The sequence below is a fragment of the Anopheles marshallii genome, chromosome 2 (assembly GCF_943734725.1).
Source record: "Anopheles marshallii chromosome 2, idAnoMarsDA_429_01, whole genome shotgun sequence".
In the NCBI taxonomy this organism is placed as follows: domain Eukaryota; kingdom Metazoa; phylum Arthropoda; class Insecta; order Diptera; family Culicidae; genus Anopheles; species Anopheles marshallii.
This window is the reverse complement of record NC_071326.1, coordinates 23875475-23896257: the sequence shown is the minus strand read 5'-3', so window position 1 is coordinate 23896257 and position 20783 is coordinate 23875475. Positions and strand designations below refer to the sequence as shown.

The window sequence follows — 20783 nt, the reverse complement described above, 5'->3', positions numbered from 1 at the left end:
AAACCAGCCACCAAATAGTAAGAATCCTGTTATTCCACCCCCAAAATGAATCCCTTTGGATTCATTCAACAGAACTTTTGGCTTTGACTGGTATAAAATTTATTTTAAAAAAATGGTTTGATACTTGTTATTTTATGGATTACTTTATGATACTTTGCTATTTTAGAAAATGTATGCTATTTTAGTATCCGTCTACTATTTTAGTAATCTACCATATACTAGGCTTTAACTAATTTAGTATCAGTCTTCTATTTTAGTATCCGTATAATATTTCAGTACTCCCCGTGTACTAGGTTTGTATACCGTATACTAACTTAGCAAGCACGCGGGAACTGCACACTTACTGCTATATGGCTGGCTTACTACTTACGCAACTTACTTATTACTAATAACAAATAAAGAAAGTAACAGAAGTTATTCATAGGAAAAGCAGTTAAGATAGTTGGTATTTCAGCTATCCTTGTAAAAGATTGAGTTGAGTTTGAAGCACTTGTTTATATGCAATATTGTTTGTTTTTTAGCTACTTGATATTTTTTTGTGTAAAATATATTGAATAAATTATGAGAAGATTTATTATACACGTATTGGGTTACGTATTTGAGATATTATACCCAAATCCATCCCTGCATATAAACAAGTGCTTCAAACTCAAACCAATGTTTCACATGGGGGACTATAAACATGCGGCCGAAAAGCTGTCAAGAATCGGGCGGATGAAATAAAATGCTCCCGTTCGAAAATCCGGTGCTTGCAATCAAAAATGTGCGCTGGCGACAAGAAATCGAGTGCGGCGTGTCGAAAAATGTGTGCTGCCAGTCAAAACTAAAGTGTAAAACCCTGTATTATACTTACTGTGTTCACTTGGTGTGTTTTATTAGTGCGTGTTCCTCGTGCATGTCTTGCTTCTCCGTCACACTTAGGCGAATCGACAAGCTGAGCGTTTGATGACTGTGAATTAGTGTGCGACCACATGTGACAATGCAATTGCTCCACGCGATTTGCTTTGTTTTAACCCGACTTTTTGATCGAGAATTAATTTTGGACTGCTCGTTAACTACAAAATATAATATAAAAAATAGCTCTTTCTTAATGATTCTTGTCAAACGCTAAGTTCTTAGCTCTGGGAGCCTTTGGAGAAAATTGATTTTTGGTCAAAAGGTGCTGAAAAATGGCGCAGTACATTTTTTCGTAATCTAAACGCGGTCGCGTAGAAGGTCTAAAACCCATCGTTTGGTGTGCTTGGGTTAGGTTTGAAGCAACGTTTTGCATTGCATACCCTGCAGGCGTATATGAGGAAAACATCGAATTAAATCCACCCGTGAAGTTATACTCTGGATCATTCGGATTTTTAGTGAATTTCGGAATATTTTGTTTGTCGCGTTATCGAATTCACTGTTAAATTTAATTATGTTTTTCATAATGTTTCACATTAATAAAAAGTTGCCATGACAGCCTCGCTTCAATTAAAATGTTGTGCAATGATTATAACGCATTTCCTCCTTACAGTATGCGTTATCCAAAAAATATTTGGTTGCAATGTTGTGATGTTGCCTGAAATTATTGGATCTTTTTTAAGGCTGCGAGGGCATTGTTGTTGTCGTATAATGTTGTTGTTATATTGTGTTGCACAGTCGTGTGCTATTGCTTGGAGCTGATGATTTTAGGTCTCTGGAGATTTCAATTCTACTTCTTCAATTCTATTCTAGCGGCTACACACTTGCCAGTCATTGCCACTTGTGACATTGGCAGCTTTATATAATGTAGAGCACATCCAGAGTTATATAATGAGCAAAGAAAATCTTCCACAACCTTCTAGAAGGTTTGGTTCTTAGAACTAACATGGAACTGTGTAGATCGATTTACGATTTACCGTGAGTGCGGCAGCCTAAAGTCACAAGGACATCAACCAAAGGCTCTGACATCGGGACAGGGAAAGGTCACGTGGAGGACGATTTTAGTTTGATTGGCGCTTGCTTTAGCCAATGTTAATGTAATCGCCTAGAACAATTCCACATTAAGAATGGACCCATGTAAACGATACACATTTTGGCAAACTTTACAACTTTTTCATAACAAAAATCATGGCTCTTAACATATCCTAATTTTTTTAGCATAATATCTATTGGAATGGCAAATTTATGAAAAATGAAGATATAAAAAAAAACTAACGTTAAAATAGATCTTGATCTTTACAGATTTTTCAACGGTGGAAAGTGAATTTATTTTCTTCTGCAGTACAATTAAATTCAAACATGTTCCTACAGTTTGAATGTTGAAGTGTAATATGATTTATTGTATGTAACATTCGATAGGTTTTTTTATTTTTAAGGGGCCATACCTCAAAACGATTTATTGTTATAATTATCATTTGTTGATTGATTGTTTTCAGCATTTTGATATGAATCAAAATTAATTAAACATTGTTTAATATATACAGCAAATAGCTAGTTTTGTTCTTATCCAGATGAAGTTCTCATTATGTGATATTCATCTTAACCCTAAAAGATGTACAACTATGCTTTTAAATATTGCTTCCATCTATACAAACACAGCGTGTTGTACCTTTTTCGAACATCCGCAACTCGTTCCCACACATCACTGGTCGAATGGAAGCACGCACGTGCTAAACCGAACACACAGCACCACGTGTTAACGTGCATCAAACCTGTCGGCACTGTCAGTATCAGTGCGCCACTGTGGTTGCCAATCATTCGCAGAAATAATTTACCCTGGCTAATCCATAACCGTCGTGCATACGAAACATTCCCTTCCATTACTCGCTAGCTTCTGCCATTGGCCACAACGAACGCTCGGAACGCAACCGAACCGGCGCAATTGAACCGATTTTCGACCACCATAAACAGTGGCCATCATCCTTACAAGACTGAGATGCGTTCCACAACACATTGCTACTGCATTTTCCGCATTTCCCATCCAACGGCTCAGCCTCATCGCGGCCATTTAACCATAATGCCCGCGTACTAACAGCTGCTACTCACCGTCTCCCCGCAAGCATAAAATTTGACAGCCCAAAATACCTTTCTCGCATGGTACGGCGAACGGAGGGAAGGAATAAATATGCCAGACACAGTTCATGTTTCAGTTTTAATTATCTACACTTTTCTTTCGCGCACCACCTTCCTGGCCAGGCTTGTACATTGTAAAACCAAAAACGAACTGTGTTTCGTTTCGCATCAACCTATTTTCCCTTACCGGTAGTCTTCCTTTTACGGTGCGTGGAAGACAAACACCATCGCCTCACTGTATCGTATACGGGATAGATAAAAAAATAAAGAACAGCTCGACCTTAAGTCATACCTAACCTAACCTAACATTGTTACCCTGCGCGTAACGCCAAACGAGCGCCACCGGCTAGCTTCAAAGCAACGAACCAAGCCCTTCCCATAAAAATGGGGAGCGAAACACACAAAAGAAATCTTTTCGACGTCTACCATTCAATTCCCGTCGCGGCTAGTTGCGCTGTTTTTTATTTTGTGGAACCCTTTTAGCTGGTAGCGCCATCACCGTCCCCATTCTACAGCATCGACAACCTTGTCGATGTCCAGCTCATTGCCTACGCTATTCGCAATGCTTTTGCTATTTTCTAATTGACGCCGTCTGAATCTTCCGTGTCTTTGCCTGTGGTGGGGCCGGGAACGAAGGCGAGCCCGGCGAGGTCGAACCCGAGGCACACACGTCCTGTCTATTAAGCCTACGAAAATCGATAATAAATTAGAGGACGAACCCTAACTGCTGGCGGTGCCCGATGCCCGTGTGATGTGCGCATGATGTACCCTGTGGAAAGAAAGCGTGCCAACCGTACAGGAAGGTTGCGGGTGAAACTTCATTACGCTTCGCGCTTAGATCACGCGTGTTTTTTTTTTTCGTGTGCGTTCTGCTGCAAGTTGGAACGCTTTTTTTTTCTTGCTTTTTTATTGACCAAAAGTACCGTTTCGGAGCACACCGTTTTGGCCCACATTGCCGACACTTACCCGACGATCAACGCGGACCGATGTGTGACGATCGGCGGGGCTTCTTTTCTCCTTCACAGCTTCCTGCTTACGGGTGGGTGATGACAATCGTGTGTCTTCTACTACTTCGCCTTTCAGTTCCCACCGCGCTAGTACTTCTTCAGGCTGACCACGGCCGTGAAGAGCGCGAAGAAGAACCCGGCGAGCCCGGCTGACTTCACCAACAGTATCAACCCACCGATGATGGCCGGAACCAGTGCAAGGAACTTTATCTTGTACGCCAACAGCAGCGGTATTAGAAACTTTTTGTACTTCTTCTTCAGGTGAAACTTCTTCTTGCGGCCCTCCTCACCCTTCCCCAACGCGTCCCCTTCTTGGTCGTCCGGCTGTGGGCTGGCGATTGCGTTCCTGTCGCTGCCACCGACACCGGTATCATCATCGTCGTCTTCGGTGGAGGCGGAAACGTCTGGAAGTATACATAGAACCGCCGAAAAATGATTAAATTTAATAGCTGAAGTTTGAAGTTGAATCATGTACCCAATTTTTCGACCACGTCCATCCCAAACCCTACCATTATCCGCCGACTGGCATGCGTGTTTGCGTGTGTCAACGTCATCCCCGGCAGCACCAATTCCTTCCCATTGCGCAGCGACTGACCTCAATCGATGGACCTGGCCAGTGGTGGCCTCACGCTTTGCTTCCACAATTAAATCATGGGTCATTAAGTTCCCACAGTCGTCCGGGGTTCGGCATACGCAGGAAGAATCTGCTTATGTGCGCTCACTAACGGTATGGTACGCGTATAGGTGAAATGATTTCCACCACCCGAAAACCAAAACACAAACCAGAACCATGCCCAAAACTTACGGCTGCGATTCCGCGAACCTGCGCGCCAAACAGGCCCCCGGAAGCGGGCCAGCGCGGTAATTAAGCGCGTTAAACTGTTTGTTTGGTCACTGCACAACATGGGAGATGGTTTGAAGGCCAGTGTTTCCTTGGCTTATCGTTTCATCGGACGATTTTCCGAGCTAAAGTTCATCAGCGCAAGCAACCACCGCGTATGTTTCGCTCGCTTTCAGCACTAAAACCCAGCAAGCTTCCGACGCTACCGTAGCTGAGCGATAATTGAATCGATCGAGAAGATGGATTATTTCGGGAACTGTCAATAATTACACAAATTAGACCTTTTTTTGCTGAAAAGGTTAATGAGGAACTTTTACTCATTAGCGAACTTTTAACTGAAGATGGACCATACCATCAATTCCACACCCGCAATGCAGTGCAATCCAATTTAATGAGATGCAACGCACACCCAAGTCCTAAAGAGCCCTAAGTAATACCCTTGACAATATGTTTTGGCTACTTGCAGCGTTATTTAGATCATATTGTATCTAGTATTGTCAGATTTAAAAGGTATTAAAATAAAACTCAACGACATTTTTTAACTTAGCTACTCAAAGTTGAAGTAGCTCCATAAAATGATAGCGACACTGCGTCCCAGCATAGTAGTCTCATTCAGTGTTTCAGATAATTTGTGTGAGCTAAGAGAAACGGGTTACCCTGTATGATGGCAACTTCAAGATTCTGTACAAGTCTCTTACATTCTCACATCTTCATAGACCACTTCATATACTGTGTACTTCATAGACCACAATATTCTCAAAACATTAAGTAAGATAAATAGGTCGAATGGAGCTGCTGATTTGCGCAGGCTGTAGGTGAAGGTCAAGAATATACTTCAAATGGTGTTCTGAGATGTCGAGGTACATACCACTTTATAGGAGTGTTAGAATAGCCACCAATTCGCTATTAACATGGCATATCAACTTCTCAAACACAATACCACGGGAATGCCCCAATACATTCGTGTTAGACTGCATCAAGATTCGAGTTCTTTCCACAACCGTAGTATTATCGTCTAATCTCTTCAATAAATCATATCTATAATAATCCACAATATCGACAATCTCTTTTCAAATCCAGAGACTTTCCAAATTTATGTTTGACTTTACCTTCAAGAAATTCTCTGGACGTTAAACTGACTGTACTATTACGGGTAAACAAAGTCAGCGAAAGCATATTAAGTATATTAAGATATCTTGGGGTTTTAGTGCCTCAAGTTCTGTATGAATTAAAAAAGTACTACCAATATGATCTCCACACAGTAGCAATAAACAAATGTATCATAATAGTTCACATCTTGATAACGAATCATAAATAAAGTTAATATTGAAAGACGATGTTTCGTAAATCAATTGTATATAGTGATATGTTGTTTGAACTTAAATTCAAGTAGTTTTTTTATTGTCAGTTCATCGCTTTCTTCATGGCACTACTTTCTCGGAGGTCTCGATAGTCAGCTATTGCTGGCTTACCTTGACTGTATTTAACAGAAGCTAGAAGGTCCGGATAGAATTTGGAATAGATTAAACTGCACATCATACCTACAAAGCCAACAAAACTTGTTGATATATTGGTTGTTGACAGTGACATTCATAAGTACAATGTCAATTTTTCCATAGAATGACAGCAATCAGTCAGTCAGTGATCATCTGACATCAGTCAGACATCAGTAGGACAGAATAACTAAATAAAAATAGTGTCCTTTTGCTATTCTATCAGCAAGCTTTTAGGTTACACCTGTAGAGACACATGTTTCTTTATTGCTTAGGTAACATTCTTAACCGAATAGACATCATAGATATAACATTATTGGGAAAAAACAATAACGGACTTCATCGTGAGAAGCACGCTCATTGGCCTTTAGTTAAGCCTGCGGAACTTTAAAGCAACTCATGTTTAAACCCGCATGCGCACGCCTCTCAAACCACAAAAGCGTTGTTGTGCAGACCAAAGCATAAGTAGCACCGAAACGTGTGGCTTCAAAACGCGCTAAGCACCGATAGCCGTTACGTCTCAAGATTCAATTTCGATGCTTACCATTATCGACGAAGTACTTCCAGAAGAGGTTCTCGATCCCGCGCGATCTTTCCGCACTGCGGTACAACTCCACCAGCCCGGTCTCCTCGCCCGCTTCGGGCCTCTGCAGTTCTGGCGCGCCCAGTTGCTGCTCGAGCCCGGGTGGAATTTCGACCTCCGAGAAGCGAGTCATTGACCGATTGTTGATCCGGCTCCGGCTACCTCCAGTGCCACTTCGCGATGGTTTCGCGAGCGGTTTCCTCACGTCCCAACTGCTGGCCAGGGGTGTGCTGACTGTGGCTGAAATGCGCCAAGCGGCCGGAATAGCATACGGCACGTGCGGTACACTACTGGGGCTGCTGGGGAATTTCACACTCTGTCCGAAGCCATCGGACGGCAGCATAAGGTGGTTGTGGTGCATGGTGGCCAACCCACCATGGTTGAGCTTTCGTGCACTCGGCCCAGCACCTTGCTCGGTGGCACTGGAGACCCGCGCCAACAGGTGTCCTGCTGTCACTAGCAGGACCCATACCAGATGCCTATCCTTCGGGTACATAGCATTGAGCAGTTTAATACAAGCACGATACACTCGATCACCCTTGTTAATCTCGGTTCGCTAATCACTGAGCAGCGGATTAAGTTCACAAAGCTTAAACGCACACAAAACCGAGCATTTAAACCAAACGCGACACAGTAAGCAAGAGATCCACAGCAAAATGTTTACAGGCAGTCGTACGCATTTCCACACACATTCCACTTTTCCCTGGCGCAGGTGACTGTACACACGCTTAGTGTCACAACATTTAGCTCCCTACGGGGTCGGTATCAACCAACACGGATCACATCCACAGCGCCTGGTACACGATCCACTGCGTTTTTGGCTCTTTTGTCGGTACCGTTTTTGCTAACCGTCAGCGCGAGTGCCAGAACGCGAATGAGGCGAACCTTTTGGGAAGTGATCTGTGAAGCTAGCGCGCGTACACCGGGCGCACAACCGCAACCCACAGGTCCGTGGGCCGTTTTCCATTCGCCGTCGTTTGCTTCGGCGTCTTTTCCCCGTGCTTTCCCGAAACTCCCAACGTTGAAGATCAAATGCGCGAGCATTTGTTTGCCGTAGATCGCACCAACACAGCCGAACGTGCTGGACGTTTGTGGGCCAAGCGGGGTCGGCGGGTCGGTGATGGAAGCTAATTTCAACCGCAGCTCGCAGGTCGGGAACAGGGGGTTGGTTTCCATTAATAAAACAAAAAAAAACACCATCCATAGCGTGGCGGAACTCAACCGCCAAGGTAAACCGCAAATTCGGAGTGAGAAAAGTGGAGAGATGCGCCAAAATGGAAATTCTTTCCCTGTAGTACCGGTAGTAGACTAGTAGTAGACCGATCTTCTATCGAAAAGGGAACTCTAAAGTCGTTCCTTTTGTAGTTTGCCTACCTTATAAAAGTTTTAATTTTAAGTCGTTATCACCATTCTTCGATTTATCTAATTTTTACAACAATTAATTCAATTTACATTTTACCGTAATATAACAAAATTGAAAAAAAAAATATAAAAATACAATCATCTCATATATTCCTTACTTCTTACATCTCCAATGATGTTGGTCAATCTTTTGCATGGAAATAAGTAACGTAAGCTCTCTGTTTGACAAACAACTGGAGACTTGCGCGGTGGTAACAGGCGACGAACGGCAAAATAAAAGCATGAAGATTTATTAATAAACAAAGTAAATACAGATTCTCGAATTAGTCAATGAAAATTGGCTGATATAGCAAAGGAAAAAGTGCAGACTACCATTGACATTACGCTGACAAAGTAGAACATTATCCGTATGAGCTGCAACCGTGGAGGAAATTTGTAGAATTGAACGAGAAAATTGGTTTCTGGAGGGGAATGTTTAAAAGGGAATTAGTGGACCCCATTTTTCGTAAAAGTTGTCCAACTACATATAAAGCTTGTGACATACTCTACCCTATGTCACTGGGCACAAGGCACACAACCAACATTGGATTGACTAAGAAAGGATCTTGAATAACCATTCTAGTAAAGTAACGTTAAACTTCAACAATTTCCTACACTGGTAGATCAAAACCAATTGGACCGAAAATGTTACAAGCACATCTGTATGGTGACCAAACAAATGCACAGTAAACAGACAAAATGGGTCTCTAATGTCTTGCAACATTCCCCTGGGCCCTTACTTCCGGATACGAGAAAATGGATCACAAGTTTCTGGTCGAGGATCTCTCCGAAATCCATGAATGTCACTGAAGAACGTTGAGCAATGCGCAAAAATTTAAAAAAAAACTTCAAGAACACCAAGTACAAACGGGATTTTAGGAAATGTTTAAGATGTCTACGAACGAATATTAGCTAGATATTTTCTAAATCTTAAGCATAAAGGAGAAAACTGGTACAGACATCTATCACATTTGCTAAACCCACTCAACAAAGCTTGCAGTTTGTTGAACAGCTGAGCACATTAATCGTCCCGGAAAAAATGCCTGAATGTGTCATAAAACTGTTAAATGAACCACCGAGCATTTAATTCTGCGTCTCCATTCCTTACGTACGGAAAGCCCACCGAACCTTCAAACACTAATTCACGCTCAAGAATCAGTGGTAATTTTTTTTATCTCTCCAGTTTCTTTTTTTATTTTGCAACCTTCATCTCTCGCCATCTGTTTGTCTTCTCCATTGCACTCACTTATCTAATTTATATCCCAACCCAGCGACACCCGGCGACAACAAACCATCGCGGGGGTTTCCTACTATTCCGATGGCGCGTACCACCATCGCCCGGTTGATGGTTTGCACCGCGGCCCATCATTTCGCTCATTCTGTGATCATACACAACAAATTATGTTAACGACTTTTCTTCATGCACGACCGCTAATCCGGAGCATCAGCGACGCCAACCATTGCCATTGGGACAGGTATCATTTACCTCCGCCGGTGTATGTGTGTGTGTTTGTGTGTTTGCTCAAGCGGGAGCCCACTGGCCCGGCCCAGAAGAGAGTTTCACTTTTGTTCGCGATCCAGCATTCCTTACAGCCCTGCCCTTGGCAGTGTTGTCATACGCGAAATAGCGCGCACGTTAGCAATGCTACCCATTCAGCTGCCATCGCTTCCTTCCTAGCTGCAGTCTGCACCGCGATGCACCACACGTTGGATTTGGCTTCACGAAATTGCAACGAAATCGAAACATATCCGCACGCATAAGCGCTTTGGAGCTTCGTCAGCTCGTCCACTTTCGGGGCCACACACACAAAAGGGTTAGAAAGCCAAGGGACCCCACCTCCCTGCCATCTTTTGTTTTGGCGCTGAAACAAAAGGAAAACCGAAAAAAAATTACAATAGTAAAATTAACAACATGATTAGCCCTCATGATGGGCGAGAGAAAGTTGCCTCACCGCTGGGGGTTTTGGGTTTGGCCGGGGAACCATAGCCACACCGCTTCCAGTAATGTGGTCTGATTAAATTCCCATTATCGAGATATCAAGATTATCGGCACCGATGTAGGATCCGGATTACTACCGTCAACGAAAAATAGAAAAACTTTAGCTTTTGTGAAAAGTGAAAATTTTGGTATACTTAAGGGCGTAACTTACAAAAGGATAATATATTTGGCATTGGATTTTTTTTATTTTTGAGTTCTCCGTGGGCCAAAATGCGAAGTGTTGCATTTCACCGGACAAAAACTCTAAACAACAAACACTGTTATCTGCATTGATTTGATCATTTCATTCCTTTCATTTGAATAGTTAGGGACTCTTTGAAATTTTCGAAACATTTTCTCTATTATCTCATTAATTCATTTTTATCATTAATCTTTATTATTAATTTTTATTATCTATCATTTCTCTATTATTATATTAATGGCTTTTATATTTCGATGACTTTTCAATTGATACATAAGAAAAAAAAACAAATTGTGTTTTTCAATATGTTATCCAATTTTTTTTCTTTACAACAGAAATGTGTTTTTATTCTGTTAAATTTATCGAAAATTAAAGATAAAATATTCACTTTATATTAGCTGCAACGATGAGGCCCTTCTATTATGTCCGCCAATTAGCATGTTCCCGCCAAAGGTACCACGGTGCAAAAGGGCACAGGAAAGCGAAATTTCCAAATTTTCTCGCCACCAAAGTACACGACACCCTTAATCCTTCACTGAAGAATGTAATCCTTATTTATACTGCTTTAAAATAAGCATAGTGCGAGAAGAAAACTGGTCAGACCGACAGATGGATGAAACATTTCGAACAACCCAGTTTCCCCCATTTAGGTAACAATTTGTCAGAACCATAAAAACACACCTCGACCCACAGCCATTATCAATAGTGGGTTAATTCCCAGCAGAAAGTAGCATTGGATGCATTTTTAACAATGCTCTGCCCAAAGCCACCGGTCCACTTTATTGCCGTATGGGGAAAGAATGGCTGCCCGATATTCTGCCCACCGATCGATACTAATGACTGAAGCGTGTCCATCGGAAGCAGCTGTACAGTTATCAGCAAATGGCCACCACCTAGCGGTCCCGCCGTAATCGTGCATCGTATGGTTACAACGGTTTCCAGCCGATCGAACGTACGATCGATAAGTGGAGAACGCTAACAGTGTTCTTCTCCGCTGGCTAATAGTTTCTATCGCATTTGTTTCGCACAACAGGCACAACGGCGGCCCGAAAGTGATTCGACGTGAATGAAGCAATCGTTCGTATTGTTTGGTGAATGAAGCGTGCTTCAAAACCGGAATACGATAAAAGGCGATAACAATTTTTAATGTGTAGTATCGTAATTGATTCTACACAAGTGTTGGGTTCACGGGAAAGTTTCCTACGTTTTACAAAAGTTGATGTCGCGGGCACGTTAGGTGTAGGAATGGCTGAATTCAGTATTGTGCTTAATGAATATGTTTAGAATAGTTAATCATGTGATTTTTTGGTGAGGAGTCACTCGAATCAGGAGACGATTTGCAAAAGATTCATGAATCTTCTGAGCAGTGACGGATGTAGCCCCTGATTTGAATCCGGGAATCAGATCATGGGGGATCTGATGGACAAGCTTCTTGAAGGTAATAAATCTGGAATGATTAATTAAAGCTTTTATATAGAGATTCAGAATAATTCATTCAGTTAAAATCTTATTCAAGAATCTGATTCAGATTCATCCAACACTATTCCTATTTATTCCCGAACACACTTCCCGCATTACGATTCTTTTTAGTCGAAGGAATCACAACATGTCTCGATTCATTCGTGAGCTTCACGGACAAGAATTTGTTTTGTTCTGCAATTCAATATTTTCAACTTATTTGATATCAATGTTTAGTTCCTAATGGATAATCCTCAGAATAACAACTGTGTAACAAGTCTTTCACGACTATGCTTCAAATTTATTAGCGATAAAATTCATAACACTTACTTCGACACCCAATAAGTGCTTTAGGTAACTCCACTTATTTGAAGAGTTCTTCACTCATCTCTGAAATCAATCCATGATCCAAATAAGCGTATCAGTTTTAAACTTGATTTCATCACTTTCAAATTTTTCCAACTAATCAAAAGGAACTGCGGCCACAGCTTATCATCCCTGTACTGGACCCCAATATAAGAGCACGACGCCCCGACGGGTTTATCCATATCAGGCCGCCCGGGTAAATCGGGGAACGGACCATATCACCACACTCTTCGGTGTCCCACTTTACCGCTTTTCCGATAACACATTCCCGTTTTCTTTTAAGCGGTCAACCTGTTTCACCCCGCATGCCGTAGACGATCGCGATCCACAAATGTTCCCCCAAACTTGGACACCTAACTTAGTAACCGTACCAAGGGGGGGGGATTACCAGATAAAGGCCACACCCGGTAGATCGGGCGCAAATTAACATACTTTTCCGATGCTCTTCACCTGCACGAAACCGCCAATCTATTTCTTTCGTACTAGCGCGTAATTAGCGTTGAGCTTTTGTGTTTCAAATTTTGCCCCGCCGAATTCCTCCAACTTCCGACATTCTTCCACTGCCACTGCGAGTTGCGAAAATGTTTCCTTCCCCCGTTCTAGAGCGAATGTGCCGAGCAAAAAGCTTCTAGGCCGTCGACGGTACAGCACATTTTGGGTAATTCACACACGCTGGCCCGATTTTAATTTTTCATTGCCAATAATGGTAAACGGAAAACAAAAAACAAAAAATACCGGTGAAAACGACAGCTACGCGATCGCCTATTGAAAGCGGGCCAAATTTTACGGTACCCCGTTTCTGGACGTACATTATCGACGGGCCGGTAGAGTGGCCATTGAGCAGGAATCTTTTAAATAAAAGTAAAACAATAGCCCCTACTCACTCGCTACGACACTAGGTTTGGTTTTTATTTTACGGCATCCATCCAAGTAGGCAGGTGATGCCCGGAGCGATTTAAACAATAACACCATGGTAGGAAAAAAACAATAACGTCATCGTTTTTCATCTTCCGATCAAGCTTCGTTTCTTCGCTGGCATTGAAGTAACGCCGTGCTTAACCTTCTCCCGATCGACAACAACCGCATGCCAGTGTGTGTGGCCCCAGTGTTTACCGATTTCAAGCCATTGGATACAGAGCGTCTAACAATGTTACGGTGAATTAGACATTGCTTGCAGGTTTCGAAGTTCGAGTTCCGAGCTTTGGGAAGGTATCGGGCATGATTACGCTTCCCTGGGCGTCGTGTGATCAAATACGATGATGCTACAGGTAATACCGGATCGGCAAAGGGACAGTTAGCAGCAAAACAAGATGTAACACTCCGCAATAATGAGCCGGGAACGAACGCATTTGCTTTGGTTCTGGGAGCAATCTGAGCAAAATCAATCAATTTGGTTTCAATCGCATTAAGGAAAAGCAGCGGGGGTCGTTGCAGTAGAACGAATAGAAACGATAGCATTTCTGGCATTCTTCGTCATGTCCGGTTACCGACCGGCTTCTGTGTCATCATTGTCTGTTGCACTATCATTTGAACGTACGGTGGTTGGGAATTCGGTAACAGTGGGCCTATAATTTGAAAGAGGTATTAACGCCAGACACCTAATCAGTATAACGGTCGACATCTTCAATTGGTACCGGTTACGTTGCAAGCAGCTGTACTCAACGCTGTAATCTACCCTAGTGCGGAAAGTTATTCAATTGTTAAGCTTATAAAATTCTTTATCTTTTAAACGTTTCGCGAACTTCATGAGACATTGTGCGTGAGACATCCTTACAGGAAGGATAGTGAAGTTTCGCCGCGCTCGGAGCGAGAACTTTAAAATAATAAATTTTGAAGCAGGAAAACGGCAGATAAACCATAGTTGCCTGTTTGAAAAATCCCTCCCTTTTTTGCTGACCGCCATAATGTAATTCCCCCTTCCAGAAATTCAAACCATCATCGAAATCATACCATAAGTTTTACATATTATACATTACCCCCACAAAAGGATACACGGCGTACTGATAATACTCATATTCAGCAACAATTCGTAAGTTATTGTATTTCTTTTCCATTGCGTTCACTTGTCATATGTTTGCTGTAAGCGCTTCTGAAAGTGTCATCAATTTGTGCACGACAACGAACAACGATTGCCCCGGATTGTGGCGATCAGGGTCAAAGCTATAGCGGCTAATACTACCTTCAAACTGGTAACTGCGGATGCACGGCAAACAGCAAGGAAGCTTCTTGCGCATACTATTACGCGAAACCGTTCTGTTTCATCAGCTGTGCAACGACGATAAGCACAAAGGACGAAACGATAAACACCGAGCCGGGTATCGAACAGCGCACGAACGCGTCCGGATCGCGCCCATCACCGATCAGCTTCACGGGATCACTTTCCGATACGGAGTCAAAGTTCAGACATCGATCGACAGCCATCTTCCAACGACGAAACTTCATATCTCTCTCTGTGAATGGGGGAACACAATCGCGTTAGAATGGGATCATTATGCTAGAACAATGAGGTTCAACATACGACTAGAATTGTAAGCTGTACTGAAAACATCGACCGGTGGAACACAGTTTTGGCGAAACTGATCGATGGACAGTATCTCGGTGGCCAGTCCGGCGGCGAGCATCGTACCGAGGCAGGCCGGTGTTGTTGTTTGTGGCCGTTCCACCTGCACCCCGTTCAAATCGGACAGCATCTGCACCAGGAATCGTTGTTCGCTCAGGTCCCCACCGATGGTTAGCTTTGTTAGGCGTGGCCACGTAGGACAATCCTTTGCCAATGAGTCCAGCACCTCACGCACCTGATGACAGATAGCTTCGTGCGCGGCGTACAGGATCTGCTGTGGCGTTGTTTGTAGCGTAATGCCAAACATCATGCCACGTGCCTTGTAGCGCCAGTACGGCGTATAATATCCACTGAAGGCAGGTACGAAAATTACGCCACCACGTGAACCACTGCTGCTGGTAAGCATTTTAGGCTCACCGTACGGTGGCACCGGTGAGCTGACGGAACAAAACGAGGCCACTAGCTGAGTATTGGCAGTGCCGTCGGGGAATAAACCGGATGCACTGTTATGCATCGGATCGCTTGACGATGGTTCCAGCGCTAGTGTTTGCCTTAGCCAACCGATGGAGGAACCGGCGTGTGCAATAGCGCCTTCCAGTGCGTAATATACGGCCCCACGGGGACCAAGTTGAAACGCCACTGTCGAAAGCAACCCGTGGCTGGAGTCGATTATTTCCTGGGCAGTGTTAAACAGGACGAACATTCCTTCGTCAATCGTACAGTTCGCTTGTCCTGCGCTAATGCACATTTGTCCGAGTAAAGCGGCCTGTTGATCACCGAGACACTAAATGAAAGCAAAATTAGTAAATGGCATTTAAAAACCAGTGACTTTGGAAATATGCTGACGATGGAGAGAAAAACATACGCTTGCAATCGGTATTCCGCTCAAAGGACCATCGTTAATGTATCCGTACACTTCCGAACTGCTTCGAATTTCCGGCAGGATCTTGCTTGGAATGCGAAAGAACCGACACAGCCGCTCATCCCACGCGCAACGTTCCAGATTCATCAGCATTGTCCTGGATGCATTCGTGACGTCCGTCACATGAATGCCCGCCTCAACGCCGCCCGTTAGCATCCATATAATCCAACTGTCCAGCGTACCGAACGCCGCCCGTCCATCGTCTACCGCTTGCTGCACGCCGACCACATTTTCCATCATCCAACGAAGTTTGACTGCACTGAAGCAATTGCTAACCGTCAGTCCGCATACCGACTTCAGGTAATTCTTCTTCCCTCGTACACGCTGCAATATGCTTCCGACCACGCTCGAAGTGCGCGTATCGCACCATCCGATTGCATTGCACAGCGGTACGCCGGTTGTCCGATCCCACAGTACAGTCGTTTCGCGCTGGTTGCACACACCGACCGCCACAATGTCGTGCGGGTTTATGTCCAATATGATCAGATTCTGTACCGCCGTTTCCAAGCACATTCGGGCCGTCTCCCATACAGCCAACGGATCAAACTCAACCCATCCTGGCTGTGGCGAAAGACATTCGAGCGACGATTCGTGGCAAGTGAGCACCTCGGCATTACGCGTGGAGTAAATCTGCAATGAAGAGTGGAATGAGAATTAAAATCGATAACGACTTATCCTTGAAACGCCATCCGACACCAGGGATGCTGTGGGTGTGGGAGCAAGGACACTTACCAAACACTTACAGCATGTGTGTCCAACGTAAAGGACGCCTATCAGCGACCCAAACTTACTCCGATGCCTTCCGTTTACACTCATCGTTTAAAACCGGGATTAGTTGGGGGTGCGTAAAATTATTCGATTACATTACAACATGTTTCAAATCCTGCACCACGAGCGAAAAAAAACAACAATGCAGCAGAAAGTGCACAGCTGATTTTGTTATGCGATTGTTCTGACAGCTGCCGAACCGTTTTTTCGCAATCGAACAAGGCAAAACGCTTCAATGCAAACGAATTCGTTTCTGGGCGAAAAGCAAAAAACGTTCAGCACCTGTCATAACACCGACGAAAACAAAAGGTAGTGGGATCATCGATTCCGGGAGAAGGGATAACAACGACGAGCGCAACACAGCATAACGTGTAAATATAATCCCTTCCGATTACCAAATCAACCTATTTTCACCATATTTCAATCGCCACTAGGAGTGCAGCTTACAGTCGTGCCACAGCAATACTGCGTAAATTCAACCGTGTGCTGCTTTCGAGCGATATAATGTCCGATCAACTTCGCGATCAATTCTGAACTGTGTGCTCTCTCCTCTCCGAAAACGAAACAAAAAAAGTAAGAAAATAATCACCCGAAATGGCCGCATTAGCGTTAGGTATGGTTCGTTTGACGTCATTAGGCCAATCCGCTTCCGTCAAGCTGCTTTCGGTGGCACCGAGACTGTACACATCCGGCAATGGATTCAACCGATACGTACACAGCACACTATCGGCAGCATGTCTGTACAGCAGAGGTCGGTACGCTACAATAAGCCAACCCGTCCCAACATGGTACACCAGTGTGCCAGTACGGTGCTTCACACGGGGTGACGCTTTGCGATGGCAGCAAAAACCCACGAACGAACAGCAGCAGGAAAGCGACGAATCTACGCCAACGTCCACACCCGTACCGGAGAAACTTGGCCTCTTTGCTCGGTTCAAGAAAATGTACAAGGAGTACTGGTACGTGTTGGTGCCCGTCCACTGTCTCACATCGGTTGTATGGTTCGGTGGCTTCTATTACGCCTCGACCAGTGGTGTCGATGTGATTGCAATCCTTGAATCGCTCGGTGTGTCCGAGACGCTGATTAACCCGGTGCGGGATTCCAGCCTGGGCCATATAGCTATTGCGTACCTGCTGTATAAAATAGCAACTCCTGCTCGATACACGGTCACCCTGGGTAAGTCCATATCCATGTCAAAACAATTTCGCTTATGACTTAACTGCACATTCCCTCTTCGATGCACAGGCGGCACAACGATTTCCATCAAGTATCTGGAACAGTGGGGCTACATCAAACCGATGCCTTCCAAGGCGCGGCTGGTGCAGATGTACAAGGACAAGAAGGAAAACATCCAGGAGAAGATAGCGGAAAAGAAGCAAGACTTCAAGGACCGCACACAGCAGCTGACGGAAAAGAAGAACAACCTGATGAGTGATCTTAACATCAAGGATAAGGACGGCAAGGGAACCGCAACGACGGCGACGACCAGCAGCGTAAGCGACAACAAATAGCGCGCGTATCGTATGCTTGCAAGAGCGAAGAAAAAAAAAACATTGAAGCGGGTGTCGTGGTGATGGTTGCCTTTTCTCTGTTGTTTTCCACCATGCCAGCTTATAAAGTGCGGTTGTGGACATGGCTATCGCTGCAGGGCTTACATTAGCGTGTTTCGAGCATAGATCTAGTGATTGCGAAAGCATAAGTGCAAATACACTTTTTGTCAAACGGTTAAGCTTGTAATTACCCTAAGAATTGCGCTCTTTTTTGTTACGCTATGGATTGTCGAAGAGAAAAAACAAAAGCCTTGTTTTGTCCAGTCATCATAATTTTCGTTCGTATATTTTTTAACTTTTGTTTTACTTGTTTACCACGCGCGCCTATAGATTCTTAGTTATTTCAATGTGTTGGTTACAGATGGTTTCTCCTTCGCTACCACTAAGTTGCTGCTGCTCTGATACGGCGCACCGGCTTACGTCAGTGAATAGGTGTGAAGGAGGATGGAGGATGGAAGTAGGGCTTATATGGGTATTTGGATAACTTATTACCAAACTCAACCGGAAGTCCAGCGTTACCTGTAGCATATGCGCACATACATGGTCACGGACCGGGATACAGTGTTTTGCTAACGAACAATTTAAAAACTATATCGTATCACACACGGGTAAAAACATGTCTGTCGTGAGTGTGAATGGAAAAACCACTAGGTTCACAGAACGAAGTGTAACGCCGTCACGGAAAATGTTTACCGATACTAGTATACCATTATCATTAATCGACTCCTGTTGTCCTATATGGGTCGGGCCTTGAGAGCTATTTTGCGAAATATTCATTGCATACTACTGACTGAAACTAGCGGAAAACGGGGGGATGTTTTTCATGTGATGATGATGGGGTGGTGGGGTTATTAGTTGGTGACCGCGTGACGGAGGGACATGCATGTTCGTTACTTCGCCCTGCCTAGCCTAGCGCATCCGGTAGTGATTCTTTTCGTGCACCTGCGACAGTTCACCCTTAAAGTGGAGATCGACCGTAAAGTCCAGATCCCTGTTGTTGCGCACGTTCGGCTTCATCTTGAACGTGCCGTAAATTTCTTCGCCCTTCTTAACCGTCAGATAGTCGTCAAAGTAAAACACCGTCTGCTTCCAGTGCGTGTATGGCGCATCCGGCGACGTGCTGAATGAGAGCCGTTTGTGGCACTTGGTAAACTCCACGTTGAAGAACGTCACGAGCGCCTGCACGAAATCGTTACGCTTTACCAACAGATGGAACGGAGACTCGAACTCCAGATCTTCCTTCTTCACCACGTACAGATCGATCTCCTTGATCAAGTACGAGGACGTGACCATCTGCTTCGGGTCCACAACGTCCACCAGCGGTTCGCTGATCGCTACCTTCCGTATCGAGCTCATGTTGAAGCCGTACACATCATCCCACCAGTTGATCTTTTCGTCCTTGTACTGTCGATCCTCGATCGCTGTCACGAATAGCGTACACCGGTCCGGGAACATCATTCCCGTGTCCTTCTTTAGCCACTTGTCCCGTGCATATATGACCGTGTCCAGCATGGACTCGTAGAACAGACAGTAACCCATCCATTCCGAAATGATAATGTCCACCTGGTCGTACCCTTCCGGCAGTGTTACCTCCTCGACCTTGCCCTTTACCAGCGTGATCGTCTCCTGCAGGTTGTTCGCCTCGATGATCTTCTGTGCGTAGTCGACAATGTTCGAACACTCGATCGCAATGACCTTCGCCGCACCGGCTTTTGCCGCGAACATCGACAGGATGCCGGTACCGCAACCGATATCCAACACGACCTTCCCCTTGAACAGGTGCTTGTTGTGGTACATCGCGTTTCGGTAGGTTAACGTACGCACCTCGTCCTTCAGCATCTCCTCGTGGATGCCAAAGTGTGCGTACGAGTCGAAGTAGTAATCACGCGAAGTCATATCTTCTGCGTTGGTGGCCAAATCATTCCCGTTCCCATTCACTGTGTTGGGGCTCAGTGCACCCGGCACCGGTCCGGCCGCGTCCACCGACTCCATCGGAACATCAGTACTGGTACTAGCCTGTTATAGTTGGGCAATGAAAGCAGAATGGGCAGGATAATAAGAGCAGAAGCAACAACTCTTCTAAACTCCGAACCACATAACCTCAACATGGCCATCATGTATGCAAACTACCCGCCGATGCTTACCATTTTTTTTAGCTGTAGAAATCGGTGTACTTCACACAATTAACCACTTCGAAAAGGATGTATGTTGTACAACCGGACCAATCGCCTTTACAGGTGGATAAGCGCCAATAAAAGAATTCGCTTCCAGAGAATTTTTTTCATTCGCTTTGCACGCAAAAAAAATGGTGGCACCGTTGTCTCACATTCGCCGGAATCGATAGCACACTTTGTAAGCCTATATGCCTATTTACACTATTTCGTACACACGCGATTTCGTCTGTCCGGAGTGTTGCACTGGAATTTGATACAAATCCTAAGCCTTGCTCACACTTTCCTTGTTGCAGAAATGCTTACAGTACTAATTTCGATTCCTTTTTGTTTGGTAGCGGGCAGCATCTCACGAGGAACACCGAAACCGAGGTCAAGCTTTATGCATGCTTTGAGTTTGAGCGGTCTCCGACCCGTTGCACAATATGTGACAGCTGTCAAGTGTGCATCAATTA

At 44.4% G+C, this 20783-nt stretch overlaps 4 protein-coding genes across 4 annotated transcripts; 1 reads left to right on the top strand and 3 right to left on the bottom strand.

The window, feature by feature from the left end:
* Positions 1-4121: 4121 nt before the first annotated feature.
* On the bottom strand, positions 4122-7447 carry LOC128709225 (uncharacterized). The gene is made up of 2 exons (XM_053804211.1): positions 6913-7447; positions 4122-4438 (listed from the first exon to the last, which is right to left on the bottom strand). Exons 1-2 carry the CDS (start codon positions 7445-7447, stop codon positions 4122-4124), a joined length of 852 nt encoding a protein of 283 aa, XP_053660186.1.
* A 7147-nt stretch (positions 7448-14594) lies between these two features.
* Positions 14595-16654, bottom strand: LOC128708109 (glycerol kinase). Its single transcript, XM_053803068.1, has 4 exons — positions 16571-16654; positions 15782-16468; positions 14875-15700; positions 14595-14806 (listed from the first exon to the last, which is right to left on the bottom strand). The coding sequence occupies exons 1-4, from the start codon at positions 16652-16654 to the stop codon at positions 14595-14597; spliced, it is 1809 nt and encodes a 602-aa protein (XP_053659043.1).
* A 546-nt stretch (positions 16655-17200) lies between these two features.
* Positions 17201-18118, top strand: LOC128708036 (uncharacterized protein C18orf19 homolog A). Its single transcript, XM_053802994.1, has 2 exons — positions 17201-17783; positions 17853-18118. The coding sequence occupies exons 1-2, from the start codon at positions 17201-17203 to the stop codon at positions 18116-18118; spliced, it is 849 nt and encodes a 282-aa protein (XP_053658969.1).
* A 948-nt stretch (positions 18119-19066) lies between these two features.
* On the bottom strand, positions 19067-20676 carry LOC128717161 (protein arginine N-methyltransferase 1). The gene is made up of 2 exons (XM_053811416.1): positions 20635-20676; positions 19067-20173 (listed from the first exon to the last, which is right to left on the bottom strand). Exons 1-2 carry the CDS (start codon positions 20674-20676, stop codon positions 19067-19069), a joined length of 1149 nt encoding a protein of 382 aa, XP_053667391.1.
* Between the last annotated feature and the right edge of the window lie 107 nt (positions 20677-20783).

What these genes read in the sequence shown, in the direction of transcription:
- LOC128709225 (XM_053804211.1), bottom strand. Translation starts at nt 7,447, where the DNA reads ATGTACCCGAAGGATAGGCATCTGGTATGGGTCCTGCTAGTGACAGCA. An exon ending in GAAGTACTTCGTCGATAATG is followed by an intron (nt 4,439 to 6,912) that starts GTAAGCATCGAA and finishes GTATACTTCCAG; the next exon opens with ACGTTTCCGCCTCCACCGAA.
- LOC128708109 (XM_053803068.1), bottom strand. Translation starts at nt 16,654, where the DNA reads ATGAGTGTAAACGGAAGGCATCGGAGTAAGTTTGGGTCGCTGATAGGC. An exon ending in ACACATGCTGTAAGTGTTTG is followed by an intron (nt 16,469 to 16,570) that starts GTAAGTGTCCTT and finishes TCTTCATTGCAG; the next exon opens with ATTTACTCCACGCGTAATGC. An exon ending in GCGGAATACCGATTGCAAGC is followed by an intron (nt 15,701 to 15,781) that starts GTATGTTTTTCT and finishes GCTTTCATTTAG; the next exon opens with TGTCTCGGTGATCAACAGGC.
- LOC128708036 (XM_053802994.1), top strand. Translation starts at nt 17,201, where the DNA reads ATGGCCGCATTAGCGTTAGGTATGGTTCGTTTGACGTCATTAGGCCAA. An exon ending in TCGATACACGGTCACCCTGG is followed by an intron (nt 17,784 to 17,852) that starts GTAAGTCCATAT and finishes TTCGATGCACAG; the next exon opens with GCGGCACAACGATTTCCATC.
- LOC128717161 (XM_053811416.1), bottom strand. Translation starts at nt 20,676, where the DNA reads ATGCTGCCCGCTACCAAACAAAAAGGAATCGAAATTAGTACT. An exon ending in AAGGAATCGAAATTAGTACT is followed by an intron (nt 20,174 to 20,634) that starts GTAAGCATTTCT and finishes CAACTATAACAG; the next exon opens with GCTAGTACCAGTACTGATGT.